The sequence below is a fragment of the Loxodonta africana genome, chromosome 5, assembly GCF_030014295.1.
Source record: "Loxodonta africana isolate mLoxAfr1 chromosome 5, mLoxAfr1.hap2, whole genome shotgun sequence".
Lineage (NCBI taxonomy): Eukaryota > Metazoa > Chordata > Mammalia > Proboscidea > Elephantidae > Loxodonta > Loxodonta africana.
This window is the reverse complement of record NC_087346.1, coordinates 103384822-103406503: the sequence shown is the minus strand read 5'-3', so window position 1 is coordinate 103406503 and position 21682 is coordinate 103384822. Positions and strand designations below refer to the sequence as shown.

The window sequence follows — 21682 nt, the reverse complement described above, 5'->3', positions numbered from 1 at the left end:
GATGCTGAAAACAAGCAGTTGAATGAGTGTACATTTATAAAGACCTCATCATGAGTAGAGATGTTAAATGGGGACCTGTATAAGACACAGAACCTTACACTTGAACGGTCAAACTTGTATACAGAAAAGAGAACATTACAAATCAACATCTCATAACAGCTACTTGGCTGGTATAGATAATAAAGCACTGTTGTTTAAAGGAAGAGATGACCCTGAGTTTAAGATTATCAAAAAAGACTTCAAGGAGGTGGCAAGACACAAACTGGACCATGAAGGAAGTATATATAATGGAAAGTTCTAAGCAGGAGAATTTGTGAACAAAGAAAGAAGATAAAGGATACTTTTAAAGTCTTACATTTCTGGTGTGGTATAATCAGGGGCCCTCATTCTAGTTCCTTCTTTCAGTCGCCTGCAAAATTCCTCATCAATCTTCACCCCAGGATATGGAGAAGCTCCTAGAATAAAACATGAGAGGGACAACATTTGATTTGATTTTCTCTTCTAGAAAGCCCTGAGTCTAATTCTTGCATATCCTCAGCTATATTCCATCAATTTCATTGTATTATTTTTTTTCAGTTTTATAATCCAAAGATTCCAGGTGACTTTCACCCCATAAAGATGAAATACAAAAAAGGGAAAGGCATATTGGGGCCACTAACTTTTTTATTATTCTACTTGAAGCCTGGATAGAGGGGCCTAGAGAAGTGACTTACCTAAGGAAAATATTTCCCAGAGCAAAACACCAAAAGACCACACATCACTCTGAATTGTGTATACTCTATCAAAAATTGTTTCTGGGGCCATCCATTTCAAAGGGAGGCGAGCCTAAGAGGGCAGAAGACAGACCGCAAATTAGCAAATACCTAGAGAAAACACTTCCGTTGTTCCTGAACACAAGTTCCTGAAGCTTGCTATAAGGAGTTTGAATTCTGCAACTTAATAGATCAGTGGATTCTTTGAAACTTACATCTCCTTTTCTGACATAATCTGGGTCTTTATAAATATCCCGAGCCAAGCCAAAGTCACAGATTTTAACCACGTTCTTCTCCGACAAGAGGATATTCCGTGCCGCCAGGTCCCTATGGATACACTGCAAAGAGAATCGTGTGTGCATTAGGTCTGGGCACGCTGATGTCTTCTCCATCTGTTCTGACCTCAGGCTTGAAAAAGAAATCCCACATCAAAAAACCAACAGATTAACAACAACAACAAAAAACCCACACCCATTGCTGTTGAGTCGATTTCGAATCATAGGACTGGGTTAACTTCTTTTATTAACACCTCAGAATAAAAGTCTGGGAGTGTCGTTGAAACACACATCTGCTTATCCCATAAACAGTCCCCGCCTTTGGAGTTAAATAAGTAAGTTCTAATATGATGATGAAGTCATAAATAGATTTCTCTGGGACACAATAAGAATGTGTTTCTGGTCACATCCACACATCCCCTTTGCCTGGCACCATCTATGGCTAAAACGTGTTATTCTAAAGGGGCCTGCAGAATGGGATTTATATGGACTGAATGCACGGAAATTAGAAATGGGGACTTGCATTAGTTTGGTGCTCTTTGTTGGTTTCCCTATTCCATATGTCACTGAGGCTGGGCTGGCCCTGACAAACCATTCCCCATGGGGCTCAGTCTGTTTTCAAAGTACTGGATTATCATTGTTGTCGATATGGCTGCCGTCAAGTTGCCCCCACCTGATAGCAACCACATGAAAAATGAGATTGAACCATTGTGATCCATTGGGTTTTCACTGGCTGATTTTCAGTAGATTGCCAGGCTTTTCTTCCTAATCTATCTTAGTCTGGAAGCTCTGCTGAAATGTGCTCCACATCATGGTAACATGCAAGCCTCTACTGACAGACGGATGGTGGCTATATATGAGGTGCATTGGCTAGGAATCAAACCAGGTCTCCCACATGGAAGGAGAGCATAAAGGTCCATTAAAGCAATTTCAGCCTATCAGTAATCAAGCTGACTCTCTAGTGCAGGAAAAAGTACACCTGAACTCACCTTGGCTTTCCTTCTATTCTTTTCATCTCTCCAGTTTCTCCCTGTTCTTTATGTCCTACCGTCATCTAACGTCCTATTTCTAGGCAGCTTTAGTTCCACATGGTAAATTTGTGCCCCCAAATGAGAGAGAATAGGAGTTTCAGAGAACGTTTAAAAATGAATGAATGCCTTAGATGAGAATTCTTAAGTCCCTATAGAAGTCCCTGTATCCACGTGTCCACCCCAGCCCTCCCATTCATATGGAACTTTCCACTGAACGAGGGCATTTCCAGAAGCATATTGTCTAGCATGATTGAGCAAGACAGGAATTCCAAATATCAGAGAGAGCTTTCTAGATTCTCCCCAACCAAATTGTTTCCTTTTTTAGCCGAACAACCAGGTATAGGGTATTCAAGAAATCACTGGATAGATAGAAGGGAAGTTAAAGGATTCCCCATTCCCTTCCAGTAGCCAAAAGGAACCCTGACCAAATAGTGAGTTCTGAACTTAAAAAAAAAAAAAATCAGAATCTTCAAAAAGAACAAAAACCTTATATGACCCCAGTTCTCCCTCATCCCCTTGAAAGAGAAAACACAAGAAAGACAGAAACATCTGAGACCCTGAGGTCTGAATGCTGTAGAAGCTTTAAAAACAGCAGGAAAAAAAAAAAAAAATGGATGAGGGATTTCAGTTTAATTTGAAGTAAAAAATAAACCTTAAGTCTTCCTTCCCTCCGGAGGCTGCAGCAGTCAAACAAATATTGTCAAATGACAGTTTTTCCTGAAATTCAGTTTGAATTTTCCTTGTTTACTGTAAAGGCATCCATTTCACTCTTTCCTGAGGGGCAACTTCAACCAACTCTTCCCCTCTGTGGTGTTTACAACCTTTGGAATATTTGTAGCTTGTCACGTCCCCACCTCAGCTTTTGTTTGGCCTACTTTTCTAATTTTAGCTCTTTAATCGCTCTCATCTGAAGCCTGGTTTCTAATTATACTACAAACAAATACGTTTTGATGGATGGTGATGGATGTAAAATAAATTAAAAATAGACTCTCTTACACCAACATATCTGCAAGGCTCAGACCCTCACCTCTTTGAGGTCATTGCTCAAATGTCACATCCTTAGTAAAGGCTTCTTGCCCACCTTGTTTAAAACTGAGATACACACCCACAGAAGCATACACAAACACAAACATACCACTCCTGTGCTTACACACACACAAACATACCATTCTTGCTTTATTTTTCTCCATAGCATTTAATCCCATCTAATCTACTCTGTGGAGTCCCTGGGTGGTGCAGTTAACATGCTCGGCTGCTAAAGGTTGGTGGTTCGAGTCCACCCTGGGGCACCTCAGAAGAAATGCTTGGCAATTCATTTCCAAAAAAAAAAATCAGCCATTGAGCACTGAGCCACTGAGATGATATATTTCATCTGACACACATGAGTCATCGGTGAGTCAATGACTCAATGGCAACTGGCTTGGTTTGAGTTTTTTGGCTAACCTTCTCCGTGGAGTCCTTGGTTAGTGCAAACAGTTAATGCACTCGACTGCTAACTGAAAGATTGGAGGTTCATGCGCACCCAGAGGTGCCTTGGAAAAAAGGCCTGGTAATCTACTTCCAAAAAATCAGCCATTAAAAACCCTACAGAGCCCAGTTATACTCTAACACACATGGGGTTCCCATGAGTTGGAATTGACTTGGCAGCAACTGGTTTTAACCTACTACATATTCTACTTATTAATTTTGTTTGTTTGCCTCCATCCAATAGAATGTCAACTCCATGAGGGCAGACAGTATCACCCATTTGTTCACTACAGTATTCTTGGTGCTCAGAAAGCTGCCTAGCATTTAGAAGATGCTCAATAAGTGTATGTATCATATGAACTAATTTCATGAAATCTTTATAGTCCCTTAACAACTAGCAGAAACAGGGCTTTCTCCTTTCATCTCTTTTAATAGTCAAAGGAGTGGGGATGATCACAGCACCAAACAAGCACCAGTGGCTGGTCTTGACACGTTATTTCCAAACCTGTGTCTGAAAAGATAGTTTATTTCCCCTTGAGGCACTTACCTTCCGTGATGCCAAAAATTCCATGCCCTTAGCCACCTGGAAGCTGTAACAGATGAGATGCTCCAAGGTCAGGAAGTTCTTGTACATATCTTCAGACACTGTCAGAAGAGGCAGGATGATGGAGGTCACTATTTCCAGTAGTCAGTACTATTATTTCCAAGTTTGTTGGCCTAATGATAATTTTAAGACCTGGGAGTTTCAAGGAACCCTGGTGGGACAGTAGTTAAGAGCTCAGCTGCTAATCAAAAGGTCGGCAGTTCGAATCCCTCAGCTGCTCCTTGGAAACCCTATGATTTTCCTGCCCTATAGGGTCGCTATGAGTCAGAATCAACTCGATGGCAACGGGTGTGTTTTTTTCTTTTTTGGGGAGTTTCAGGAACTGGAAACAGAGTGAAAATGTCTCCATATTCTGTAGATTTGCTGGATTGGAGGATTATTCACCCTCGTGATAGCCCTTAGGAAAAATGTTGTTTTTTCCATTTTAGCCAAATTGAATCAGTACATCCAGAAGGCAGAATGGAGGTAAAATCGACATAGATAACAGGGAGCTAAAGAGGACTTCGTCGAATTTACTGTTTAAAAAAAATTTTTTTTTAATGTACCCAGAGGGATAAACAATTGTTTCATATTGAGAACTCTAAAAATAAAGCAACAATATTCAGGGTCATTGAATTTTTTTCTTTGCAGGCTTCGTCCTGGGACAAGGGCCAAAGGTCAAACTATAATCTACAATGGATAACTAAAAATATCAGAAATATATTTACTTCTCTCACTTTAAAGCTGAAAAAGTGCTGTAAACACGTTAACTTTGGCCTGTAAAGATTTTTTTTTTCTTCTTCAAGGATATGAACGAGAGATAACAGTACTATTGAAAGATGAATTTACGTAAATTGATGGTATTTATGTTATTACAACTGGTACAAATAAACACTAAGACATCATGAGTGTTTTCAAAATAATCTCTTAAATTTGGACAAATGAGATTTATGGCCTCTTTCCTGGAGACAAATACCAATGTAAATGAAAACTCAGCTATTATAATACCTTGTAAGTATTAAAAGGAGCCCTGGAGTCAAAATGGTGAAGTGCTCATCTGCTAACCGAAAGTTTGGCAATTTGAACCCACCCAGTGGCTCTGTGAAAGACCTGGTGATCTCTTTCCATAAAGACTGCAGCTTAGAAAACCTTATGGGGCAGTTCTACTCTGTCATACACAGTCACTATGAGTCAAAAATCAGCTTGATGGCACCCAACAACAACAAGGATTAAAAAGCACGTGAGCCTTTTTCTCAAAGATTCATTACACTTAGGGCTAGAGAGGTCTTAGTGAACGATTAATAAATCCCCTTCATTTTTCAGGTGAAGAAAATGGAGGCAAAATTCAAGGCCAGCACCTTTTCTAGTCTAACACATTACCTCAAGCCCTTAGGTTTTCAGCTCACTGACCACCATTTTGTGAGAGAGAAGGAACTGGGGAAAGACGACACTCCACTCAGTGTGGGTCCAGTTATGTGAGGACTACACAACCTCCCCAGGGACTTGTAGACCAGACCCCAGCCTCATACTGCCTGCTCAGCTTCTAAGGAAGGAAGTTAGATTTACCTGGGCCGACCTTTCGGCCCACGTCAGGAGAGTTTCTTCCACTATTTGATGTCTTGATTCTTCTAAGCTCATGCCTCAAGAGAAGCCAGATGTCAGAAAGCCCCATCTCTATATCCATGGAGCTTTTGAGGGAAGCAGATATACAGTGTATGTATCCTGGAGCTGGATTTAGTTGTGGAAGAGTTAGGCTGGGGCCATGGTTCCACTCATAAAACACTAAAATATCACCGAAAAAGTAACTTGGTAAAGAAAAGTGTATTTACCAAAACTCCTCGCAGGAAATATGGTTGGAATGAATACCTGGTAAGCTGCTTGGGATGGGGTAGAAACAGCAAACGACCCTCAAACTGCCTTGTAGGAGGTTGGGTATGATTAACTGAAAACATTTTGTTGTGCTGGTGAAGTGTGCAATGTGGGGCTGAACCACTTAGGGCAATAAGGAGGCTAACCAACCACCAGAGTCTCTTTATTTGCCCTGCTGGAACACAGTACTTAGCCCTTCCTGCTAATAAATATTGAAGTAATATTTTAAGAATATCGGTTTGATTGTTGCCAACTGCTTAGCCCTCCTGGGGTACCCATATTTCTCAAGCTAGCCCCGTTTCACACTATAACCTAGCCTGCTGCTTATTTAGGGCTCTCTAACTCCACTTTTTTGAAACCCTGGTGGTGTAGTGGTTAAGTGTTGGGCTGCTAACCAAAAGGTCAGCAGTTTGAACCTACCAGGCACTCCTTGGAAACTCTATGGGGCAGTTCGACTCTGCCTTATAGGGTTGCTATGAGTCGGAATCAGCTCAACGGCAGTGGGTTTGGTGTTTTTGGTTTTAACTCCACTTTGGGGGATACTGAATGGAGACAGTCTAGAAAGTCATGCCTCTTTCAAATATGAAGTAACAGTGGATTCTTCACATTACAAAATTCCTTGTAACACACTGTCATCTTGTCAATCCCTACAAAAGCACGTAATAAGCAAAGAGGAAGCAATGGCAGATACCTTCTTCCTCCTCCACATCACTGAGGGACTTCTCTTCAACAAATCCAGAACTGGCTGAGCTCTGGCTACTAGTGATGCTGTCCAAGCGGCGTTTCAGGTCCACAGGGATTTCCCCAACATAGTCTCTCCCTTGACGGAATCGTGCCCCTTTGGTCTATAAAGAAATAAACAATGTGACTACAAACTGGATCTAAAATGTAGTAAAATATGGAAACAATTGAAACTATTAAAAAGCAGACAAGGAAAACATAAATTCCAAGATTATGTGGTCTCTGGGCTGAAATTTTGGGCAAGTTTTTAATATACTAGATTTCCTTGCATAAAGTCTATTGTCACTTGACAACGAGTCAACTCTGACTCATGGCAACCCCATGTATAACAGAATGAACTGTTGCTCAGTCCTGCTCTATCTTCACGATTGTTGGTATGTTTGAGTCCATTGTTGTGGCCACTGTGTATTTTAAGAGCCTTCCAACCTTGTAGGCTTATCTTCCAACTCTATATCACACAATATACTGTCATGATCCATAGGGTTTTCTTTCTTTGCCTAAGTTTTGGAAGACCTTTCTTCCTAGTCTGGCTTAGTCTGGAAGCTCCGCTGAAACCTGTTCATCACTGGTGACTGCTGGTATTTGAAATACCGACAGTATAGCTTCCAGCATCATGACAACATGCAAGCTACCACAGTAGCACAAATTGCCAGACAGCTGGTGGCCATAAAGCCTAGCTCTTTCTATAGCTTAAAGAGATAAATGCCTTGTTTGAAGTTGCACTTAGACGTCCAACATTAGGGCGCCCTTTACACAGAGGGATTTATACTCCATGGGGCCAAATACAGCTAGGATAGACAGAGAATAATCTAGGGATGTCATTTCCTCTGTCTTTCTCTTTCCTTAATCATACCCTCTTTCTCCCCTCCTCTGGCACCATCTATCATGGGTCAGTATATGAAATTCAGAAAAATAAAGCATAAGAAGTGTATTTCCTCCAGAAAGTAAAAGAAGTAGTTAGGTCAGGCAAGAGGTAATGTGAAAATATCCCTCACAAGTTCTTCACAGGATGTCTGCTGGAAAGCTAACATATACCACTTTGAGTTTTCCCTCATTTTACAATGTGGGAAATGCCATACCTTGTAGGGGACAAATTCGTTTCTCTTGCTCCTTAAGTAAGTTGAGAGGTTTCCAAACTTGCAGAATTCCACAATCACCATGAGTGGCCCTGCAGACAGCACAGCGTGTTAAGAAAGGAAAAGGTGTTCTCACTCTTGTTTCTCACTAAGTACCTAGTACACTGATAACCCTGAAAATACCTTAGAAGAAGGCTATACATGCTCGATTGGGACCAAAAAAAAAAAAAAAACACATTGCCGTTGAGTCGATTCTGACTCACAGAGACCCTATAGGACAGAGTAGATCTGCCCCATAGCATTTCCAAGGCTATAATCTTTATGGAAGGAGACGGCCACATTTTTCTCCTGCAGAGCAGTTGGTGGGTTTGAACCACTGACCTTTTGGTTAGTAGCCAAGCTGATTCACCGCTGCACCACCAAGGCTCCTATACCAGCTATACAAGTAGCAGGAAGTTTTAGAATAATTTAATTACTGTGTCATTAAACCTCCACAAAATATATATCTAGGACTCTAACAAAGCTTCCTGAGTTAAGGAAATCAAGGCCATGAAAGCTGAGTGGTTTTCCTCCAAATACTAACAGTGAAGCATGCATCAAAATGAAGCAACCAAAACCACTCAGAGATACTAACCTCCTGGCTTAGTACAGGCACCTAGAAGGTTGACCACGTTGAGATGATGGCCGATATGAATGAGGATCTTGAGTTCAGACATGAGGGCTCGGTTTTCACTGTGTGTTGCTCCTTCTACGAATACAGAGCAAAGCGGAGGTCATACATGGCATGACCTCAGGACAATTAATGCCCTTTCTCTGCTTACCACAACTGTGTACCTCGCCATCCAGGGATAAAACAACTGTTACTTCATTTATTATAAGTCAAACTCTTTTACTTAAATTCTTTAAGTGCACCAAACACATTCAATATTTAAAGGGATCCGATATGACGTCTTTTTGCTAAGAGGAGAACACATCTGCAACTGGAATCATGCCCATTTCTTTTACAAAAATGGATTTCATATAACAGGCTTACTGGCTTCTTAGGGCTTGATTATTTCAGTGCTTCCTCACAAGGAAGCAACACCCTGTATTAAACATCACTGTAAGTTAGGGGACTGGCCTATTCTCCAGCAGACTTGTGCCAATCACGAAACTTAACAAGGGCCAGCTGGCAAGCCCAGTTGGGCAATAGGGCTGATGGGACTAAGGCTGTGAGTTTGACTCTGATATAGATCGGTATACTCCATGTTATACCATGGACTGCCAAAAGAACGAACAAATCTGTCTTGGAAGAAGTACAACCAGAATGCTCCTTAGAAGCAAGAATGGCGAGACTACGTCTCACATGCTTTGGACATGTTATCAGGAGGGATCAATCCCTGGAGGAAGACATCATGCTTGGTAAAGTAGAGGGTCAGCAAAGAAGAGGAAGACCCTCAATGAGATGGATTGACACAGTGGCCGCGACAATGGGTTCAAGCATAGCAACACTTGTGAGGATGGTGCAGGACCGGGCAATGTTTCGTTCTGTTGTACATAGGGTCGCTATGAGTTGGAACTGACTCTTCACAACAACAACTCCCCTCTAATCTACAGACACAGTCCACATTCCTAGCTCTGATGAAAAAAAAAAATTTTTTTTTTTTTTTTTCTGATGAGCTACCTCAAAATTACATACAAGGGAGAATGGGCAAAAGGAGAGAGATGGCTTTGAAACACACAGACCGATCAGTAGCATTGTCTTCAACAAGGAAAGACAGAACATTATAATTGTCCAAGAGGACAACTGTATCTCCTCTCCAAATTAAAATGACGAGTTCAGGATTCCATTACTATTAGGATTAACTTTGCCCAACATTTCTATTAAACTGTAAAATATATGATCTGAGCACTCCCAAACTGCTGGGTCCTCTCCTCAAAAGCTGGCAAGACTCTTTAAATGTTTTTCTTAAATAAAAAGCAACACTTATTCATAAAGGTCTTAATTAAAAAAAAAAAAAAACACCTATAATCCTTCCTTTCCTAGCATAACAGATCTTATTTTTGCATATTACCTTTATCAACGGCACTGGGGTGGTGGGTACCTTTATATGTGAAGATCTTTTACATAACCTAATTCTAGAGAATGTGTTGTTTTTGCACTCTACTCTTTTTACTTATTATATCAAAATCCTTTCCATGTTTCTAGATGGTCTATAGCCATTAATGCAGCACAAATATTAAGAAAGAATTTTAATATAACCACAATACTTTTTTCCTATAGCCAGGACCACTAAGTACAGTCGTACAAGCTGTACCCTGCACAAAGGCTCCCAGGCAAGGTAGGGAAGTGGAGAGCTAAAATTCAGCCCCTGACATGAGGGTATAAAGGAGAAGCTTTTTTCCAGTTTGTTCAAAGGCACCATATAGGTTGGCTGCATTCTTGGCTAGCGGGTCCAACCAACCACAGAGCCACCGATACAAGCTATGCTGTCATGTTTAAAGACTAGATGAGACAGATAGAAAGATCCATTGCTATATAATGTTTTTACCTTTCAACATTTTGACAGCCACTGTCTTGCAAGTTGCTGTTTTGTCGATGCCAAAGGCATCTGCTTCAATCACTTGGCCAAAGGCACCACGGCCAAGAGGTTTACCTGGAGTCAACAATAACAGTAACAAAAAAACAGACTTGGATTATTACACCACCAAGGTGATATGCAGGGGTCTCAAGTAGAAAGGGCGACCATACATTCTGATTTAATGATTTACTCCCTTGTCCTAGCTTAATTATTTACTAGCTCTCCCCATTCACTCTCCAAATGTCATAGTTTGCATATAAATTATACAGAAACCCTACTTCTAGGTGATTGAATTGATGATTACCCAAATTCAAGAGACAAAATAAATATTTCTAAACCAGAACTTGATATTTGAATAGACTAGATTTGTCATAATCCTAAAGCAGGATGAGATAGTCTAGAAAGCCCAATTCCAAATTAATATTACATGAAGACACACCTAGTTTCAGTCGGTCTCTGGGGAATTCCCATTTGCTGGCATCATAAGGCAAATGTTCACAGTGTTCATCCAAGGGGAGTTCATCTGGATCCATGACAATGGACAAGTAGCCCGTCTTTAGTTCCCCTCCATTGGCCTGGAAAACATCGATCCTTCCAGTCACAAACACCCTGTTGTTTGGCTGCTGCTTTGTGTGCTTGTTACTGTTGTTTATTGGAGCCTCAGTCCTGATGTCTCATTTTCCAATAAAACTCAAGGGGTTTGAGAGTAGTCCCATTACTATCTTGTTTGCAATGCCCCTTCATTCCCCAAATGAGCTCAGGATAATTTCTTAAATCTTAATTACACTAGACAGTCCAAGCCCTTTTCCTCTCTAGTGGCTTCTATCAATTAAAGTCCAGTGGCCCAGCCAGAAGAAAGTAGGCAGGAATGCTCTTACATTGAAAGAAAAATGTGCCCATTACAATGGGAAAAAGCAACTCAACGAACCCTAGTCAGCTTTCATTAATCATGAAAACCAAAAAGCATGGAACAGAAGGGAAATTATTTTGTTACCCGTTTAATGGTCCTTAAAACGATGACTAGAAGTAGCCAGAAGAACATGGCAATCACGGCAGTGCCCACTAGAATAATGACTTCCAAATTTGTCTTTTCCTGGGCACCTGAAAAGACACAGTCGAATGGGCATCAACAGTTGGAAACTCACACTTTTTAAGATAAGATGACAAAGTTTAACACTAAAGCAGTATCTCCATCTTGCCAATTTGGAAAAATCATAGAAGACAATAGTCAAAGCCTCGAACTTGGATGGAGTCTACAACATTCTTAGCAAAAAACTCAGTTTGCAAAGTATTGCTCATAAAAATTTCCAGCAGTAAAATCCTGAAGTAATTAGTGATAAAATCATTAACATCTTAAAAGACAAACATAGAAAGTGTTCAGTGGAAGAGACCTCTTTGATGGAAATAAAACAGGTTACGTTCTATAAAGAAGAAAAGTATTTCTATTTGGGAAAATAACAGTTTGGTTTTATACTGATAGTCCGCTGTTATGGATTGAATTGTGTCCCCTGAAAAGAAATGTTGAAGTCCTAACCTGTGGTATCTGTGATGTGACCTTATTTGGAACTACGGTCTTCATAGATGTAGTCACGTTAAGATGAGGTCATTAGGGTGAGCCCTAATCCAATACAACTGGTATCCTTATAAGAAGAGGAAAAGAGCCACAGACACAGAGACACAGGGAGAACGTCACGTGACAAGGGAGGCAGAGGTTAAAGTGATGCATCTACAAGCCAAGGAACGCCAAGGATTGCCAGTAACATAGGAAGCTGAGAGGAGAGATCTCCCATTAGAGCCTTCAGAGAAAGCATAGCCCTTCCAACACCTTAATGTCAAACTTCTAGCCTTCAGGACTGTGAGAAAATAAATTTCTGTTATTTTAAACTACCCAATTCATGGGGTTTTTTTGGCGCCCTTAGGAAACTAATATGTCTATGTTTTGATCTGTGTAAAGCTTGGGAAAAAGTAGTTTAAGAAATAAAGTAGAGAAATAAATGGAGTGCTTTGGCCAAAGAGCTATTGGTGAGCACGCACCTAGTATGTGCTCATCACTTTAAACATGTCATCCCACTTAATCCTCTCAATGATCCTCGGTTTTCAGATGAAGACACCAAAGCTCAGAGAGGCCAAGCTACTTGATTGAGGGCACACTTGGTGATTCTGGTCAAAAACTGAACAAAGTCTATCCAACACCAACTACCCATTACACTACCCTGTCTCTGTGTAGCAGGAGCCTAAGTGAGGCAAAGAGAGAGCGCTGAGACAGCACACCACACAAGGCCAGCAGAGGAGTTACTCATGAAAAAGAAGAGGAGAAGCTAGAGGTCAGCAAGGAAAGCTGCAGGAGCTCAGGGCTCCAGAGGACAGCTCTGAGTGGGAGGAATTAAATCCTGGAGGAGGCTTTCAGCTAAGAGTGATTATCAAAGAGGTGATAAGGAAGCAATTATCACTTAGGGTCTACCTATTGGATGAGCACAGGGTGAGTCAAACCGGGCTACAAGCTGTGAGAGTGGCCCATGGCAGCCTCAAGAAGACGGAAAGACAAATAATCGGCAAAAATAAGAGCTGTTAACAGTTGAGAGACAAGCACCAAGTATACTTGGGAGTGGATTTATTTCTTTGGTGGTCCTACTAGAATAATTCACTCTTTATACATAGGAATTTAAAAGTTTATTTATACACCAAACCTGCTAAACCTAACCCCCCGCTGTAAAGTTGATACCCACTCATAGCGACCCTATAGGGCAGAGTAGAACTGCCCCATAGAGTTTCCAAGGAGTGCCTGGAGGATTTGAACTGCTGACCTTTTGGCTAGCAGCCATAGCACTTAACCACTACACCACTAGGTTTTCCCATTTACACACAGAGAGTGAAAATTTCGAAGATTCAATTGTCTATCTTAGTTCATGTTATTGTTATCTGTTGTTATTGTCAGTTGCTGTCAAGTTGATTCCAACTCATGGCCATGCCATATGTGCAGAATAGAACTGCTCCACAGAGTTTTCAAGGCTGTGAGCTTTCAGAAGCAGATCGCCAGGCCTGTCTTCCAAGGTGCCTCTGGGTGGGTTGGAACCACCAACCTTTTGGCTAGTAGTGGAGCACTTAATCATTTGTGCCACCCAGGGACTCCCAATTCATGTACTAATATTCCCATATTAACATGTGGGAACCTAACAGGTGTATTAAACAGCCACCTCTCTCTTTCTTAGTATTCTCTGGGTAAGAAGTCAATATAATCTCTGTACCTGGTTAATTTTTTTCGGTAATTAGCTGCAGACAGCTAACACAGGCAAGGCAGAGCACCAGAGAGAATCTAATCTGGAAGTCTTTCCTAGGATTTGCTCTGAAACATAAATCCCTTTGGAAGTGACAAAACCACCACATTCTATGAAATCTTTATTTGCAAGTGCGGTTTATGGAACGGTAATAAGCCTACAGATTTGAAAACATGTCAAGGTATCGAAATGCAATACTTTGCTACATAGATTTGACAGATTAAAGGGACTAAAACCTAGACTTCCAGAGACCAGCTTTGTTGAGTTCACAGAAATCCATCATTTCCCCATCTATCACCACCCCGTCTGTCTTTCCCTTGCGTGCCATTCCTTCACCCACACAATACAATTTCATTGTTCCCCTGGTGAGTTATATAAAAAAAAAAAAAGACACAGGAACACTCTTAAAATAAAATTGTCTGTCACAACTTACCTTTCCTGCCTCAGAAAATGCCAGATCACTTCTGCATACTCATGCATGTTTTCTTTCAAGTTTAGAGAACCAAAAATTTTCCATTTCAGAAAAGCACAAATGACTATTGTTTACAAATGACTTTTAATTATCTTTAGTCCAATAAAAACTATGAACCCCTGTAACTATCTGAATAGTCCTGACTTTCATGATTCACTGGTAATGCTAATGTTTTTCCAAATAAATAGAGGGGCATTAATTCTGTGACAAGTTAAGAGAGCCATTCAATCGAGAAAGGATCAGGGAAAGGAGGATATCCAGCGTGCTTAGCTAAGAATTCTAGTGCAGTGAGAACTGCTGGGATAGTAAAAGTGGTGCGAGAAGAATTCAACCAACACCAGTTCTGCTTTCTGGTTAAAACAATGCATACTTAATGAGGAAAACTTCAAAGTACAAAGAAGACAAAAGTCACCCATAACCCTCCCTCCCAAAGTGAAGGGTATATCTAAGAGGCAAGCTAGTTTTTAAAAAACCCCTGATGTGTCTATGACTACCCACTGACCTTCTATTAGGAAAAAGGTCTCTGCTTTTGCACATCCAAGAAGATTGCAGGCCTGGCAGGTATAGAGGCCTTCATCCTCCTTCCTTACCCTGCGGATAGTTAGGTTCTGATTTCCATCTTTCAGTACGATGCCTAAAAGAGGAGGAAAATGGTTATGTTTATTTATGCTGATGAAGTTTTTCCAAAATTTTTTAAAAAATATAACTGGTGCCCTTAATCTTGGGCTATTATCTAACTTCAAAGCATCATATAGTGCCAATTGCTGACTGATCTCCCAGCTTCCATGTATTGGCCTCTAGTCTATTTCTAAGAATAATTTTTGGAAAACAACTTAAAGGTCTTTAGGGAAGATAACCAGTTCATTGCGAGCACGTATTTCCTGGACATGACAAGACCAGGAACTTCCTTCATTTCTCTTTCTGAATTCAACAAGGCATTTTGAATACCCTCAGTGCATGTCTATGAAATGAGCCAGGCCACGTATACTAATACTGCTTTTTTTCCTCCAACTTAAAGTAAATTAAGAAATAATACGGGTTTTAGATAATATCTCTGGGAAAACTGCAATCAACGATAGAGAGAGGAGTTCTATTCACCTGAGTCTTCTACGAGTGTTTCATTATCTTTGAACCACGTGATCTGCGGAGGCGGATTTCCAGACACTGTGCACGAAACTTCAATGGTTTCACCAATAATTGTCGTCTGATTCTCCAAGCTTCCTGTGATCATAGGGGCTATACGTTCTATGCACATAAAAAGAAAAAAATAGACCATTTAGTTAAAATATTTGAAATGGTTTTAGTAAACTGTTACAGTAAACTACAACAGTTATTTAGTAAACTACAACAATAAACTGTTATTTATGAAGCTGAAAATACACAGAAGTTAATAACTGTTGGTCACTGAGTTAAGTTAAATGAAACAAGCAAATTAGGACAGATCAGGCGTAACTGCACCCCTTTTAAGCATTCACATTAGTGGTCCCAGCTGGTAATCACATGCCAAAATAAAGGTTCAGGGTCACCTTTATAGAATTTTCTCTAATCAGACTTGGCTTCCCTGAGGAACTCCCATGTCAGTTCTGGCCAGTGACACCCTAGTACTCTGCAACGTTTCTCTTGGGAAGGGCAAAATTACACACAAGAACACCTGATAATTATTTGGCATTTTATTTTTTACAAAATTCATTTATATGATTTCTATTACTCGTTTTTACTCTTACTATTACTGATGGGCACGTAGGAATATTAATCTTATTTCATAGATAAAATAACTGCAGTTCAGGGAAGTTAAACAACAGGTCCAAGTTCCTAGAACTAAGTAAACAGTTGAACTAATAAAATCTGGTAAGTTTAGAAGATCAGTCCAATGCTATTTCCACTAAAACACAAACAAACAAAACAACAATACCCTAAGGAAAGTCAAGAATTTAAAGAAAACAAAGCCCATGGGTATCTGTTAAAATGTACAGCAAAATTCTAGATTTGCCCTTTTCCTGCAAATCATCAAAGTGCCATGGAGATATCTTGTCCAAACCAACTGAGCATCAAAAGAAATTGTGCTGAAAGATTCCCATGTCAACATTTGGCCAAGTAAGGGGACCTCAACAGTGCACACACTGGGCTGAAGCGAATGTATTGACCTCTAGTCTATTTCTAAGAATAATTTTTAACAAACTTGGGGGTCCTTAGGGAAGAAAAACAGCTAATTGTAAGCACATATTTCCTGGGTAGGGCAAGGCCAGGAGCCTCCTTCATCTCTCTTTCTGAATTCTTCTATTAGCTTGAAACCAGATCATCCACCAATGTTCATAAAAAAATAGATGGTCATTTATGTGGTGTGATTTGAAGGGCCCTAGGGATGACTTAACCCAAAAATATCTGTTCTGACACCTGAAGTCTTGAAACTAGCAAACCCTATGCTAGTGTCATTGTCTAAAGATATCAAGGCTGTAAGGAAGGTCTTATTCCTTAAAGCTTTGGTACTAACTAGTTTAGTAGTTTAGCCAGGCACTGCCCCTCCCTAACAGTAAAAATCAGAGGGTACCTGCATTCTAGGAACTGGGAAGGAACAACTAAAAGAGAAGAAAAAGGAAGTAGATGACACCAAGAGAAATGCTCTAAATTTTCCTGATTTCTTCAGAGATAGAGCCTGGCTGCACAACTTTTATGCAGGGGACAAAATTAGATGAGGCCTCGAGAATGGCTCTGTGGGAAATTTACAAAGCTATTTGCTCACTAAAGTTATCAACTCCTTGACCTTGGGTCACATGGGATGACCGAGAGGTAGAGGCAGTAAGTGCAGCACCCCTCCTACACACACTCACAGTCCCTAAACTCACCTCACCATTATACTCTTAATGCACCAACCAAAAAAACCAAACCCACTGCCGTAGAATCGATTCCGACTCACAGCAACCCTATAGGACAGAGTAGAACTGCCCCATAGAGTTTCCGAGGAGTGCCTGGCGGATTCCAACTGCTGCCCTCTTGGTTAGCAGCTGTAGCACTTAACCACTACGCCACCAGGGTTTCCTCTTAATGCACAGATACCTTATTAAGCACCTATTACGTGTCTTAATGTTCTATAACTGGAACTACTGAAGGGAACAACTGCTGCCCTCATGGGTTGATACCACTGTGCTATGACTGTCCAGTGGCTTCTCTGTGTTCTCCACTGGACTGTAAGATCTTTGAGGACAGTGGCTACACCTTGTCCATCTTGTTCACCACTGTGAACTTCTGGTGCTCTCCTGGGCTCACACTAGGCATCCCATAATATGTGTCTATTTGAATAAATAAATGCCCAAGAATAAGGCAGAAACGTTCCTGGTTCAGGCTAATCTCTTACAGGATATTGGTGAGTTATCCTAGCCTCAAGGTTGGAAAAAATCATCTTATTTTCTCTTTTTAATACATCACATCACCATTATAGCTTTTTTCTTGCCTCCAGGGTTTTCAGTGAATAAGAGGGTGCAACAATCTACACTGTAAGTTCCTAAAGGGCAGAAACCTTCACAAGGCATCTCAAAGCACTACATTTAGGGCATTCCAACTGCCTCGGGATGATGATTCACAGTTGTTTTCCTACCTAGGACCATGAGCTGCTTGACCACACAATGTATTTTCTTGGTCTTTCTGTCCTGAGCAAAGCAGACGTAGTCTCCTTGGTCCTGCAGTGATGCATTCTGGAGCTCCAAGATCAAAATGTCGCTTGTGCTATTAGAGAACATGGTGGCATTCATTTTCCAAAGAGCATCCAAGTTCTTGCAAACAGGCGTGGGCAACTCTCCCACTTGAACCGGCAGGGGCTGTAGGCCAAGCCTGTACCACGTGAGGTTCTCAAACATCATTTTGTCTACAGTGCACCACAAAGACACGCTCTCCTGTTCAGTTGGTTGGGCATCAGGTTGCAAAGTAATTTTAGGACCTCCTGAAATTTAAAACCCATAGTTAGAGAATCGCCATTTAACTGAGTGCACTACTCCTTTCTGGTTGCCTTCAGACTCTGCCTATAAAGCCCAAGAGAAGTGAAGCTCCAGCAATCCCAGATGATGTCACACAGGAGACAATTAAAGTAGACAATTTGGGTCCCAAAATGTGTTACTTGGCCTGAATTCTCCAGATACTTATCAAATCTCCACTTTGCACACTCAACATAGTTAAGATTAAAAAAAATCCAAAGCAGAAAATTCAGTCACAACATGAAATTTTAAAAAGTAGTTCCTATTAACACATAACACCCAATGACATTAAAGCTATACTTATTAAATAATAACTGTGGCTGTCGAGTCGATTTCCACTCATAGTGACCCTGTAGGACAGAGTAGAACTGCCCCATAGGGTTTCCAAGATGTAGCTGGTAGATTTGAACTGCTGACCTTTTGGTTAGCAGTCAAGCTCTTAACAACTACACCACCAGGGCTCCAAAAACTTGCACACTTACTCATTAACCTGGACTAAAAATTTTATTCTTTCCAGTCAGCTAAAGGTTATCCATAAAACTAAGGTGCAAAGGCAGATCAATGGTGCTGGGAGGGCACTGCTCTTCCGTCATTACAGCTGCCTCCAGAAAACCCAACCTCTTCAATTTTTCAACAGCAAGCGCATCAACATCTATTGAACCATTTATTAAGACAAGCACGGTGAGAGGCTCTGATGATAAAGACACAGATGTAGCATAAGACTTCTAGTTTAAAACAATATGTGAAACCATTCTCTCTCCAGTGAAGCTGATACACACATAAACCCAGGAGCTACCTCAGTTTTCATTTATAAACAAAAGCATCAATTACCAGTCCAAGTCCTCTGCCTAATCACCATGCCACTCACACAAATAGTGCAGGCTACAGAGGATAACACAACTTAGCACCCACTTTGGGGGAGATCCAACCCACTCTCCCCTTCAGAGAAGAGTACTTACTGGTCACGTGGAGGGAGATAACCCTCTCTCCTAGCCCGGCTTTGTTCATGGCTTCACATTTGTACAGAGCTGACACATTTGTCACTTGGATAATAAGGGTGCTTACAGTCTGGAAAAAACAAAACAAAACAAATAACAAGCCTAGGCCATAAACAATGGAGGCTGTGTTTGCGCACATGCGTTCCAACTAAGATTCAGCAGTCTCCACAATTGTTACTGCCTGCCTACTCAGTTCATACTACTGCATATAATCACATTTATGTAATTATAATTATGCTGGCATAGTTCACACATGGACAAATTGTTTTGGAAATCATAAAAATAAATCCTGTGTTTTAATATAACAGTATGTCTATACATATTTTCCCATTTTCATGTTTATAAAATCAGAATCACCTTACAACAAGCGTGCAAGTTGAACAGTGTTATGTGTTTCATTTTTCTATGACAAACTATTGATAAGTGAGTGGTAGTGATGGTTGAACATGATCAACATATTTAATGGCATCGAACTGTACCTGTGAAGACTGTGGAAATGGCAACTGTTTTATTATCTATGCCTTTACCACAATAAAAAAAATATTTTTCCTTTTAAATAAGTCAATGATCCTTTTTAAACTCAATGGTGTTTACAAACTGACTTAACATGCTACTATTTTATCATGATTTGATTTGATTTTTATTATAAATTTGATTATTAATCTCTAATACTCCTGACATATTATTGTATCATCTTTTATTTAAAAAGAGAGATTTCCGATTAAAGAGTTCAAACTCACTTTGTTTTTTCCTTCAATTACAGCAAATTGATTTTTGGTGACTTCAATTTTATTTCCCCCCTGGAAGTCCTCCACACTTCTCCATTCTTTACAATGGTATGGTTTTGTCATTAAGGCAGTTTGGCTATAAGAAAGAGATCAGAGATCATATTACAACCTAATTTTTCTTTAAATCAAATCAGTAGAAAAAATAATAATAATAATCAGATTTTTGTTATTGTGTTCCTAGAAATAACTTTCAATGCAGACTACCATGTCACAAGATTTTGGTGCCAATTAAAAAAGGGCCTCTGCACTGAAGGATAAGGTTCTAGGTAGATTCATTCAGGATACAGGAGGGAAGCCGCCATTCTGGGAACAAACTTTCATTCACGAATTCGATCAGACAAGACAATTCAAGTTAATTTACTTCAAAGGAACGCAAGGAAACTAAGAAGCCATCAGGTTTCTTAAAGTAATGTCTCTGGGACTTTGGCCTTTGTGTAGGAAATGATCGAACAACTGAGGAAGAAACTTGTGGTGGCCATTTCAAAAACAACAACAGGAAGTGGACTGCTTAGGGTAGTGATGGGTTAGTTGTTTTTTTTTTCCGCCCCCTAAGGATGTCTGGACTTATGTTAGAACCTGATAAACTGGGCCTGAGACTCTGAGGGCTGGGCTAGGTCTATCGCTCCCTCACATCCATCGGCACTTCCTCTCAGAGATGGACCTCCTCACAGATAAGAAGGAGTGGTGTACTGTTCACCAGTTGACTGGCATAAAGAGCAAATCCAAAGATTGGCAATTAGCGAACTAAGTGAATAGCTTGCATTTGGCAAGGTGTACATCAGGGCTAATCTAAGCAGAGATAGAAAATAAAGAAAATGGGTTATCCCAAGCAAAGACACCATGTATAATTGAAGACGCAAAGAACGATGAAGGGAGGTGAAGGGGTGCTCTTAAGAGAAAATTTTCTTAGGGATAATCTTCCCTACTTAGATTGTAGTCATATCCCAGCAGAGCTACAGGAAACGCAAAACCATAGGATAAAAGAGCCCGTGGCCCTACTCACGTGGGGATGTAGTTGCATTCTTCCTCCAACTGCCAATACCATTTGATGTGATGTGGGGGAGGGACTGCATAGACTGTGCACGTCAGCGTTTGCATGGTGCCATACTGGTAGGAATCCATGGGTGATATTACAGATTTCTCACCAATCTGGGGTGGGACTGGAGATGAGGAAAGCAACTTTTGAATTATCGATCAGCTTTAAGGAATGGAAGGTAGAGGTTTTCGGCAACTGAAGGCTATGTTTTGTTTGTTACTTTAGCATATGATCTTGCCGCCACTTTCTTTTTCATAGAATAGCTAGACTTGGACGTTCTAGTGACAGTTCACAAAGCTGAGCAACTTTGTGCACATCTTGGGACCTAGGGCTTATTTTTTTTTTCTATCTACATTATAGGCATAATTCTTTCAGTTCCCCCAATCTCACAAGATTGGGGCAAGTCTCCAGTACCAGAACAGTTGTGAATAACAAAAACATTATGATGTGCCAAGCATTATTCTAAGTGCTTTATATTGATTCATTCATTTAATCCTCACAACTGCTATTACACTTGAGAAAAATGAGATACAGAAAAGTTCAATGACTTGACCAAGGTAACCCAGTTAATAAGTGACAAAATCAGGAACAAATCTAGACACTCTTGACTTTTGAACCCAAGCAGTAAACCACTACATGATAAACAAAGATTTAAATCATTATATAATGAACCACTGCCACTGTCAAATGTATCTTTCCTTTTATTCATCTTTCCTCCCTTCCTTCCTCCTTTCTTTCTTTCTCACCCTCTTCTTCCTCCTTTCTCTTCTTTTTTGCTTCCAAAGTCATTAAC

General features: G+C 40.4%; 1 protein-coding gene across 1 annotated transcript in view; it reads right to left on the bottom strand.

Annotated features, from left to right (window-relative positions):
- KDR (kinase insert domain receptor) overlaps positions 1 to 21682 on the bottom strand; it is a 50701-nt gene that overhangs the window by 12344 nt on the left and 16675 nt on the right. Inside the window, exons 10-25 of the mRNA XM_064285790.1 lie at positions 20857 to 21013; positions 19806 to 19929; positions 19027 to 19135; positions 17695 to 18036; positions 15201 to 15347; positions 14605 to 14736; positions 11350 to 11456; positions 10795 to 10930; positions 10326 to 10430; positions 8429 to 8542; positions 7798 to 7886; positions 6669 to 6822; positions 4073 to 4170; positions 968 to 1090; positions 714 to 825; positions 356 to 455 (exon numbers count right to left, since the gene is read on the bottom strand). Of these exons, the coding sequence (XP_064141860.1) occupies positions 356 to 455; positions 714 to 825; positions 968 to 1090; positions 4073 to 4170; positions 6669 to 6822; positions 7798 to 7886; positions 8429 to 8542; positions 10326 to 10430; positions 10795 to 10930; positions 11350 to 11456; positions 14605 to 14736; positions 15201 to 15347; positions 17695 to 18036; positions 19027 to 19135; positions 19806 to 19929; positions 20857 to 21013 (2149 nt within the window). The remainder of the gene's footprint in view (positions 1 to 355; positions 456 to 713; positions 826 to 967; positions 1091 to 4072; positions 4171 to 6668; positions 6823 to 7797; positions 7887 to 8428; positions 8543 to 10325; positions 10431 to 10794; positions 10931 to 11349; positions 11457 to 14604; positions 14737 to 15200; positions 15348 to 17694; positions 18037 to 19026; positions 19136 to 19805; positions 19930 to 20856; positions 21014 to 21682) is intronic.